Genomic DNA, 11881 nt, shown 5'->3' on the forward strand with positions numbered 1-11881 from the left:
ACTGAAGAAGTGAGAAAGCAAGACATACAGAAAAAGACTGGAGTGTAGTCCCAGCACTGTCTGGCATGCATAGATATTATTCCTTGAAAAGACATATTCAGACACTCAAGTGCAATGCTTTGAACCACCTGAGAGGACACACACTCACATTATGCACCGGAAAGTACATAGTGTGTTAAAACACTGTTTAAACATGCACATGCATAAAAACAATCAGGCACACACATGAGAAAATACACAACACAGTCAGGAAAATCCCATACAGAGACATACACAATGATAGTAAATAAGGAGAGGAGAGAACAGAACGGAGGAAGAGAAGCAGAGTTGAAAAGAATATGCCATGGAGGCAGCATGGAGCAGCCTTTGAGAGTTATGAGACAATAACAGGGAAGTATTGGTGGAAAGAGAGAAGTTAGAAAGAAGCATGGAAAATATATATAGGGTGAAGACTGAGGAGATAGGTAGAAGAGAGAGGAAGAAAATGAGAAATGAAGAAAGAGGACCAAAGGAGAAGAAAAGACAAAATAAACAAATGGAAAGAAGGATGATTAAAAAGAAGACAGAAAAATACAAGGAGTAAAAATTACTGAGCAATTCATCCATCCATCCATCCATTCATTCAAGGATGGGTAGAAGAAAGGAGAGGAAGAAAGTGATGGGTAGAGGAGGGACGGGTAGTCACAGATAACGCAGCGTACAATGAAAGTGACGGCTTTGCTCTGAGCATGACTCTGGCTGACTGTTGTTTCATTATAATCTCATAACTGTCTAATCCTGGAGCAATGGAGGGAGAAAGAGAGACTAAGCAACATACATTCACAGTGAGTGAGAAACAGCAAAAAAATTGGAAATGAATCTACACGTCTGGTTCGAACGAGCTGAATGCACATGGGAAGAGACAGACAAAGGGTGGCACAGGCCTACATACACACACACACACACACACACACACACACACACACACACACACACACACACGAGTGCTAGGTTCGCTTGTTTGCTCGCTCATTTACTCAGTCACTGCTCTTTTTAATAAATCACTCTTTCACACACTCACATTTACTTTTTTGTTCAACCACTTATTTGTTCACTCATTCACTTTCAGTCTTAGTCTCTTTCACTATCATATTCTCAGACACTTTCTCTTCCATTCATTTACTCACTCTCTTGATCGCTTGGTTTTTACTGAGCTAGGGAAAAAAGCCTTCTTTGATTTGCAAAACTTGCTACATTTAAATGATCTAGTCCCTTTAAATTAATTTAAAGCCATGTTAAAACCCCATATAACTGAGAAATATAAATGCCTCATGTGAGGCTTCCTAGTTAAATAAAGGTTAAATATATAAATAATAATAATAACTGTATCTCTCAACCACTTGGTAACTCACTGAACCGCAGTTTAGTCAGTCAGTCCCAAATTTACTCACTTAATCATTCACTCAATAATTGGTTTACACATTCACTCATTTGGTCACTGACATGTTTCACTCCCTCAGCAAAAACCTCACCCAATCATTAAGTCGTTCCCAAAATGATTCTCTCTCTGTCATTCACTCACTAAATGACTGACTCACTGTCTCACTCACTCACTCACTCATCCAAAATTATGACAAAATGAATGTATATAAGCCTGCATCATAACTATTGAGGCTGATGTCAAAGCAGTTTAAATAGGGTAGCAGGTCACACACACTCACAGCGCTCCTCGATTAAAGCTTTCTGACACAATACAAACACGGCACTAACCAGGCCTTCAAAGCAACAATGCTGCTATTTTTACTTATTCAGTTTCTAAGGCTTTGATCATTGACAGCAAAGAAGCCTGTAAAGCTTTTAGGAAGCTTTTATCTTAAAGCCAAAGGCTGGAAATGCAAACAAAAAATATATAATAAATATATAATAATATCCATTGGACGGCAATAAGATAGATGATTATATTCTTGTAGACATAGCCCCAAAACAGAAGGAAATATCAATTCAATTGCAAACATTTCTCAGTGACGGCCATGATCAACACAATGGATAATCAACAAGCAGTCAGTTAAGAAAAATCATGGGAAATCAAAATGTGTTTCTCTCCATACTAATAGCCCATGGGTTTACGCTTAAGATCATTATTATTATTATATTAAGGAAGTAGGCCTATTGATAGCATTTCATGGGATATCGCTATGGGATGTGGATGGCACTAAGGGTGTTACTGTGATACAGATCACTGCTCACATCTACACAGCTCTCATTCTACCATTACCATGCCCAAAGTAAATTACCTGCTATACAACAGTTGCTTGCAACAGCGTATCTCATAAACTGACAACATCCTGACTCATATGAAAATTTGACATGAAAGACATACTAATAATTACCATTAGGCCTCACACATTTCTTACCTTTGGTGATATGTAGGCTGCTGTCATGTTTTCTCACACAAAATCCACCCTAAGCGTCACACATGCTTTTTTTTTGTCACTCTTTTCTCAGACTCTTCTCACCTCTTCGACATTTTGAAACTCTGCTTAGCCAACTAGCATCAGTCTCCTAATTTAAGTAACAGCTCTGTCACTGTCTACATTGCTCTCACAATCACATGTGGCAAATGTCTGAGACACGGGTAATAAATTCTCACACTTAGTTCCCTCTGGAATGAATTCGACTTCTTGAAACACAAGACCATGAATGCCATTCAGTCTTATCACACCCCTTTCTCACTCATACTCAAACCTGTAGAGTCTCAGTCCTTATCTTCACAGTATTTGTTACAGTGAATAAAGCTACAGGGAAATCTATACCGACTACACACATACATACACACACACACACCCTCCAATCCTTTCCACCAATTTCTCCCTTCATGGTCTCTTACCTGTGACGGTGATCAGCATGGGAGCCACCAGCGGCCTGTTGTTATCCAGTTTTCGGCTCAGTCGGATCTCTCCACTGGTGTGATTCAGGAGCAGCAGGTGAAGCTCGTTCCCTCTGTCAATGGTGTAGTAGAGCCTGTCTGACACATCAGGGTCGTGGGCGGGTACTCTCCCAATTACCCCGCTGGGGAAACTGTTGGAGCGATTGGACACAAAGTTGTTGAAGATGATTTGGAAGTCCTGCAGAGTGGGCCGGTTGTCGTTCTGGTCCACCAATCTGATTCGGACAGTGGCCCGGCTGACTAGAGGTGCTGAGGTGGCCTGGACTACGATGACATACTCATTGCGGGCTTCATAGTCAAGATCAATGAGTGAGGTGAGCTCCCCTGAAAAGATGTCCATCTGGAAAATTTCAGGGATGTTGCCCTCCACAATTTGGTACATGATCTGAGCATTGGCACCCTCATCTGGGTCAGTGGCCGTGATCTGGGCTACCACAGAGCCCACTGCGCTATTTTCCTTCACTAGAACCTCAAAGTCATCTGCAGGGAAGACAGGGGCATTGTCGTTCACATCTAGGACTGTCACCTGGATGTGGACGGGAGTTCGCTGAGGGGGAACGCCACGATCCACAGCATAAGCCGTGAGCTCATAGAATGGCACGCTCTCACGGTCCAAACGGCGAACAGTTCGGACAATGCCAGATGTAGGTTCAATGGTAAAGTCTCCATCCCCGTCCTCACCATTTTGGAAAGTGTACTGAACACGACCATTGGCGTGTGCATCACGGTCAGTAGCTGATATTTGAAGGACACTAGTGAAAGGAGGAGCATCTTCGCTCACTGTTCCCTGATATCTGGGGCTGAGGAACTGAGGTGCATTGTCGTTCACATCATTCACATTCACCTCAACGTATGTGGTGTCTGATTTCTGTGGTATGCCATTGTCTTTAGCTGTTATAGCCAAAGTGTAAGTCATCTGGTCCTCATAGTCAAGCTCTGCCTGGAGTGTAATAGCCCCTGTTGAGGTGTCAATACGGAATTGTGGGATATTGTCCTCGAGGAAATATGTGATTCGAGCATTTTCACCAACATCATCATCTGTGGCACTGATCACAACTACAGTGCTTCCAGGTGGTCTGTCCTCATTCACACTAACAGAGTAGTGGGCACTCTGAAATACAGGCCGATGTGTGTTGGCATCTGTGATGTTGATGTGCACCTGACAGGTGTCGTGGAGCGTGCGGTCTGAGGCAGTGACGGTTAGAACATAGCGGCGCTCCTGTTTGTAGTCCAATGGGAGAGCTAACGAGAGAAGTCCAGCCCCTCCTGCTGTGCTAATAGCAAAGCGGTTTCTGGTGTTTCCTCCTGTAATCTGATAGGTCACCGCACTGTTGACATCACGGTCCACAGCTGTGACAGTCACAACACTGGTGCCAACCACCGCATCCTCATTCAGGCGAGAATAGTACTCCTTTTGGAGGAACTCAGGGCGGTTGTCATTAACATCCATCACTGTAATTGTAACACTCGCAGTAGCAGAAAGAGGTGGCATGCCATAATCCCTAGCCTCCACACCGAAGAAATAGTGCTCTACAGATTCTCGGTCAAGAATAGAACTCACAGTGACCCAGCCTGTTGCAGAATTAATAATGAATGGCGTGTCAGAGCTGGTGCCAGTTAACCTGTACTCCAGACGGGCATTATCACCAGAATCAGTATCAATGGCCTGTATGTGGAGGATAGAACTACCAACTGGGGCACTCTCAAGCACAGACGCCTGGAATGGTGTGGAGACAAAGATCGGTGGGTTGTCGTTGACATCCGTCACCTGTACACTGACAATACCGGTGTTGTTGGACAGAGGTGGCCGGCCATTGTCCTGTGCACGAACACGGAGCGTATACTCTCGTTCTGCCTCAAAGTCTAGTGGTGCCACAACCTGGATCTCCCCAGTGACACTGTCAATAGAAAACTGCCCACGGCTGTTACCACTGATGATATTATAGTGAACAGCAGCATTACTGTCCTTGTCCCTGTCTGTGGCACTCACACGGAGGATCTCAGAGTGCGGCCGTACATCCTCCTTCACTGCTACCACATAGCGCTTTTCACTGAACTGTGGCACATTGTCATTTTCATCCAGAACAGTGATGAAAACTTTAACAGTGGCGGAGCGTGGCCCTGGTTCCTTCCCCTGGTCACTAGCCTCCACCTGGAGAGTGTAGTGCTCATTTGTTTCCCGGTCCACTGATCCGCGGGTTGTAATGAGGCCAGAACGTGGGTCAATCTCAAAGGCTCCTCGTGCCATTGCAGCCGTGTCACCAACAAAGCGGTAACGGATATTGGCATTGGATGGGGAGTCTAAGTCTGTCGCTCTCAGTTGTAAGATGGGATAGCCCTCCTCAACGTTTTCCCTGATTGTTTCCCTGTACTCTGTCTGTTCAAATATGGGAGAATGATCATTTCGGTCTGAAACAGTAATGGCCACCATTGTGGTGCCAGAGAGGCGAGAGGGGCCATAATCTGTCGCAGTGACCCGGAAGTAATGCAAATCCATGTGTTCTCTGTCTAGAATCTGAGTGGTGGTAATGAGACCTGTGTCTGGATGGATGTGGAAGTAGTCAGATGATCGACTGTTCATCAGTGGGGCCATTGTGTAGCTCACCCTGCCTGCATCTCCTGCATCTGTGTCTGAGGCGGACATGACAATGACCGAGGTGCCAGGCGGCTGGTTCTCAGCTACTTGTACTTGATAGTTATACTGGGAGAAATGGGGGTGTCTGTTGGCTGCACGTCGAGAGCGAGGCCACGGCTTCAAAATCTCCCTCTCCCTTTTTCCCGGCGAGGTTTCATCATCTTCTACTATTATCAGTTGTTCCAGACTCCTCTCTCCCCTTGTGCCCTGCCTCTCCTCCCCCTCCTCCCCCTCCCTCTCATCCATCTCTCCTACCTCATGGCTTTCATCAACCTGGCTCTCTCTCTTCCCTCTTTCGCTATCTGGCTGCATGATGGTGGTGGTACTACTGCCCCTATCCTGACCCTTCCCTCCCTCTAACTCTCTCTCCACAGCCTGGCTTGCCTTTGTTATTCTCTTTTCCCTCTCCCACTCCTCCTCCTTTTGCTCTTCTCCTCCTGCATCTCTCCCTCCCATCAGGCGCACCCACTCTGTCTCACCCACCCCCACCTGTAATTTCCCTCCCCCAACAGCAGCGGACCCCTCCAAGCGCTCTCCCTCCCTCTCTGTATCCCTCTCCCTTTCTTCCTCGGCCCCCATCTGCCGTCTATCTGACTGTCTGACACCTTCGGGCTCTAATGGCACTTGCTTACTGGATTTTAATTGCATATGTGCATGGTCCCCCCGCTCGGTGGCTGAACAGTCGGGGGAAATGCAGTCAGGGCACACTGGGTGGACCATCTTTGGCAGTGCGCTTTCCAACAGGTCTTGCTGCTGTGTCTGACCATGCCACGGCGATTTTTCTTTTTCAGATTCATGACTATATGCATTTACCTCCTTGCTCCCCTCCCCTTCGTTGTTGTTATTACTGTTGGTGTTTAATGTGCGCCACAAAAATATGCGCTGTGAGTCTGAGGGAGCTGTCCATCGTGCTGAAATCAGGTCCTTCACAGAGGGTAAGTGAAGCGAATGCGCAGAGTCATCCTTCCATGTAGTCAGGTTTATTTCCGACAAAGGCGACAGGTGTTTTGTTGCGGTGTGATCAGACTGAGAGCGAATATGTGGTTTGATAACTGTTGCAGAGCGAGACGTGGCTGACACATTTCCGGGAGATGTAACGGGAAACTTAGCATGTGAGAAAAAGTCTGAGTCACATGCAGACTCTGTCTCTGGAGTTGCATTTACTTTTACAGCAGAGAGACGGAGTGCTTTGGATAGTTTCACACTTTTTGAATAATCGTCTGTTTGTGTTTGAGGGGGCGTACTGAGCACCAAGCCAGAATATTTTGATTCGATTTCGGGAATTGCGCTTTTGCTGGATAGAAAGCGTTGTCCGGGCGTCTCTGTGATGTGGATGGGGAGATTCCTCTGAGCTATGGCTCCCTCTCGGACCATAAACGCGGCTAAATATGCATTCAAAATTTCTACACTGTCAAAACAACCAAAGCAACCACCGGGTACCTTTCTGCTTTCTCCCCGGGTTTGACTGTTCTGCCTCGTGTTTGCTGGTGCTGATTTCCCCTTCCGAAGCTCATTACATAGAATCGGAAAAGGCAAATCATTATCCGGGTAATTAGGTAAATTAACGTGTTTGTTGTCTTGGTACGCCCCTCCTCCCTTTCCATCTTTCCTCTCATTCCTTTCCCTCTCCTTATCCTTAATTCCGGCGTAGTAATACCCTGCTTTCGCATCATGCACAGGGGTTCCACAATAATCAAAGTGCGCCCTGGTTCTGGGGTTAATCACTGCCGGTGCGCTACATCTGTACGCTTCCTTCCCTTCCTGTTCATCTCCCCCTCTCCTCGCTCCCCTCTCCCTGCTACCAGTGCACCCAACCGAGCAGCTGTCATCACCCCCCTCTCTTATACTACTGGGATCGATTACATTGTGCCTGCCCAAATGAGAATAATTACCAGTACCCCAAGCCTTGTTGCTGTTCCTGTAAACTGGATGCGACTGAATTGTGTCTGTGTAGCCGGACTTCGTGGAATTACAAGATGAAAAATGACAAATGTAGTCCAATTTTGATCCCTGGATACAGGTTGAACTTTGGGTGAACCGGTGATGAAATTTGACGGTGAATTGTCGTGAATTGTATCCTGAAAGAGGATGAATGCAACAAAAGCAACCGGTTGGTAAGGGGCCTGCTGGGGGGATTTTGGCCGTGGAGAGGGCGTGTTTGTCGGGGCTTGGCCAGTAGAGATGCCCGGGTGTCAGGGAGCACCATGTAGCTAAGAGCCTCCTTGCCTCACCAGCCCTCTTCCACACCTCTCCCCCTCTCCTCTCTCCACTTCCGGGTGCCCTGCACAGGCCAGAGGCGTGCACAAAGGCTCTGGCGGCGCCACGTTTGGCGAGGTGTGGCCTCGACGCCGGCCACCGTTGTGCGCACGCTCTAGTCCTTTGTACTGCCCGTTTTTTGCCGTTTTGAACTGGTGAGGAGGTGAAAGCAGGTGAAACAACGCCCTTCATCACCAGCCTTCCTCTCTCCACTCCCTGTCCTATGCCGACGCCATCCCAGCTCGACCTGCTCCTAATACCTGGGTGGAGAGAAGGAGGAGGAGGTGATGGTGCCGGAGGGCCATTTCCACTCCTCCCAAACGTCCCGACTCCTTTCAGTCTCTCCTTCCGTGTCCCCCTCGCCCCATCCTGGTGATATGCTCCCAGCGCCCCCTCTGCGTGCTGCACTCCAGAGCATCCCTCACTCTGTATCTGCTCTAAGGTCCACCTGCTTGGGTGTAGATTCCAGCTGCCCCTCGGCGACTCCCCTGCTTCCTCGCACTGCTGCTGCTGCTGCTGCTGTTGGCTCACTTTACCGGCGTTTCGGTAGAAGAGGCCCGGGGTACATTGGTTGGAAACCCCTTCTGTATTCACCGTCTCCGGGGTGAAGGCGAACAAAGGGCCGAGGAGAAGCAGGTGGAGTGCCAGAGACCAGAGCAGGAGCGGGGTGAAGCCCGGTAGCGGTGCAGCCATTTAGTCTCTTCCTTTCTCTGTCTCTCCCCACCTTTCTCCCACTTCCACCTCTGCCTATTCTCTCTCTTTCTCTGTCGAGTGCGTATTCTCCTCTCCCAGTTACTTCCCTCAGTCCTTCCTCTGGCTAGGTGGCCAATTCCAGGACCGCCGGCACCGCCCGACACCTTCCCCCAGGCTCCCCCGTCTCTCCGTCGGCCTGGAGAGTTGGCATCTACCCGCTGTGGTCCGTGGAGCTGGAGGTCGGAGCGTTAGGAGCGGCGCGGCAGCAGCATCTCTCCTCCCGTTCATTCACATCCAACATGGCTTACACACTCACACTGACTGACTGACTGGCAGGCTCACACACTACCCTCTTCTGTGTGTGCGCGTGTGTGTATGTGTGTGTGTGTGTGTGTGTGTGTGTGTGTGTTATGCGTGTGCGCTCTCTTCTAGCAGCCTGGTGGTAGGCTATCCATCCTTCCACACACACAGTTACACTCTCCTCCTCCTCTCTCCTTTTTCCACCCCTCCCCCTATTGCTTGCATTTCTACCGCCCCTCTCTATCTCTCTTTTCCTCTCTCATAATGGTTGGCTCCGGTGCGCAGGACTGTTACACAGCACCCGCGCATGCAGCCATATCCACAACTGGAATAGGAAAGAGAAATATGTAGCCTATCTTACACAATCTCACCGTCATCACCGCATCATCTGAAGAATTATCCTCTTAATAAATTGCCCTGCAGGAAACCCTTTACCGGGGTCATACACAGACAAACCAGGCAATGCTGCTCATTTTTAGAAATGACACCTAAAAATTAGATTCATTTTAGGATGGCTTTGGAATGAATTGCTGAAAAGCAATTCCTAGATACTTTATGGGTAAACAACATGAATTATGTAGTACGCTATATTGTGACAAAGCACTAAAGTCTATTATGATATGTGATATTTATGACATTATATTAGCCCACTTTTCATAAATAAGCTCCACTTTCACAGCCCCATTTGTTCATTAAGGACTAGATTTCTTATTTCCTCATCAAGATGAACACAGTATATTCCAGCACAGTGATGTAAACTCTGAATCGTCGGGTTAGTTCAAGTAAAAGTGACGTCATCTCCTATCACTGATGAGTAATTCACACACAAACACAAACACAAACACACACACACACACACACAAGGAAATTCCATAGACAGATTGTGAGTATTGTTTTCCTTTGGAAGGATAAACTATAACATATTTTTAAGCTATATAGTCCCATGTAGATTCATATATTTGATGTATACTTGGATTAATTCCAGGAAGGCACATGCGCTTAATCCAGCAATCACCCTATTTAACACTAATTTGCACAGATCAATTTCCTGATACTTCTAGAAAAAATTACATTATGCAAATATGTAGGCTACAAATTTCCTCCAACGTTCACTCTCCATATCCTCATTCAACAGCAATTTATAATACCGACTGGGTGGGATGGTTTTTATAATGACACGGCTGGAAGTGAATATGATTTCTCCCTGTTGCTGATGGGAGGAGATACACAAGGCGTGTCAGTCGGGGACGCCGTGCATCAACGCGCACTGAAGCTGAGGAGCAGCCGTGTCGGGGCCCCGGCGCTGCGTGACCGAGCATGCGCGAGCACATGGTGCGATGGAGAGGGAGAGGAGAAGAGAGGAGCTCATTTAGACATTCAACATTTGGTTTATCTAATAAAATTACAAAAAAGGATTTTTTTTAGATAAATCATATTTCTATTCTTTATATAAACTAAGCATTACTTTGGAATGGGTACGAAAACTCAGGTACTTTAACAGCCCTGCAGTGTCAACCAACAATTTCCATATGTTCACCACAATAATTCTTTTAGCTATATATATATATATATATATTTATATATAATGTCCGATTTTATCACTTAGTCAAAATAACTTCAATATATGTATTATGATGATGTATTTATGTATGTGTGTGTCCCCATTCTGTTTGGATCACTGCCTCAGTTTTTTTCTCAGATCTGGTTGAAGCTTGGAGTGCAGCCACAACAATATGGTGCTCCACAATGTATATCCTCCTTTTCCATATTATATTTTTATTGCAGAAAAGAAAAACACACTTCCTCTCTCCCCTCTCTGGGTGTCAGCCCAGAGTCCATCCAACATGGTGCTCTGTCACCATTGTTACTATCGCTGCTTTGATGTCCTGACATGCCTCAGTCAGACAGTGTGATTACTGTGGAATGTAGGTTGTTGTGGCGCAGGCTGGCGGTGTTAACAGGATTTGGAGTGGGTGCATGTCAGGGGAAACATGAGGACCTGTGATGACGGTGTGACTAGTATTACTAAGCTTACCCATGCAGTAATGTTAGTTTAGATGTAATATACCCATTTTAGCCAAACAGGGGAAGCTTTCTTTCTTTGTCACTCATGACAGAGAGGGCCAAGGTCAAAGTGACATCTGGAGCTGTCAGGGATCCAATGATTTGCACAGGGGCAATTTGGGGTATAGAATAGAACTTGTTCCTCCAGTTGAATCAAGGTCTTTCTTCTTGCTGCTCTCCGCCCCAGTAATTAAAACCGTTCAGTTAGACAAAAATTGCAGTACACTTATCTTCCCAGCTGTAATAAGTGGGAAATACTGTCTTAACTCAGATTGTACTGTACTAAAAAATTACAAGATAATTAGTGATCAAAGTTTGTTTTCTTTGGCAAGGTAACTGTGAAATCCCACATTTTTAAGGAAAAAATGGTGCATTTTGCATATTTAGGGAATGTAATAAGTAATGTAACAAATAGTACAATAACTTACCTCTCCAACACTAACCATAGCACAGAGAGAAGAGGGGAATTTACAGGCGGCAAAGGGGATTACACACCATATTTCACAAAAAATATTCCCACTCCACATCACAAAATATGAAAACTACTGCAAGCCTTGTATGCCCTTGAAAGTATTTGAGATATTAATAGCCTTCTGAGTTCTATCAGGGCGAGTAAAATCCAGACAGCAGTGAATCCACCAGGGGAACATTTCCGTCATGAAGTAATTCTGATTCCTATTCTCGATGGACAGTTAATTACATTGCATGAGACTCCAATAATATGAGAATGAGAAAACTTAAAGAGTATCTGTGTCCCTTCAGAAACTTGTTGAGATATGAATTGACCCAGATTGTCACCCCCGAAGTACATGAATTTTATCTGCAATTTTGTGGAATGTAGCAGAAATTGATCAGCAAAGCCACCTTAAATCTCTGGAAAAGTACAGTACATAGAGTAAATATACAAGCAAAAGTCATACACAAAGCAAATATAATACACAAATGTATGTACAGCCAAGAGGCGAAATTCCAGTTCCTCCAGCCCTACATATATTTATTCTGATTGA

At 45.9% G+C, this 11881-nt stretch overlaps 1 protein-coding gene across 1 annotated transcript in view; it reads right to left on the bottom strand.

Annotated features, from left to right (window-relative positions):
- celsr3 (cadherin, EGF LAG seven-pass G-type receptor 3) overlaps positions 1-8846 on the bottom strand; it is a 123977-nt gene extending 115131 nt beyond the window's left edge. The window contains 1 exon segment of the mRNA XM_038723767.1: positions 2867-8846. Within this exon segment, the coding sequence (XP_038579695.1) occupies positions 2867-8510 (5644 nt within the window). The 5' untranslated portion in view covers positions 8511-8846.
- Positions 8847-11881: the final 3035 nt, after the last annotated feature.

The sequence above is a fragment of the Micropterus salmoides genome, unplaced genomic scaffold (assembly GCF_014851395.1).
Source record: "Micropterus salmoides isolate LMB-PRFRI ecotype aquatic unplaced genomic scaffold, ASM1485139v1 Ms_hic_scaffold_16, whole genome shotgun sequence".
NCBI classification, from domain to species: Eukaryota; Metazoa; Chordata; class Actinopteri; order Centrarchiformes; family Centrarchidae; genus Micropterus; species Micropterus salmoides.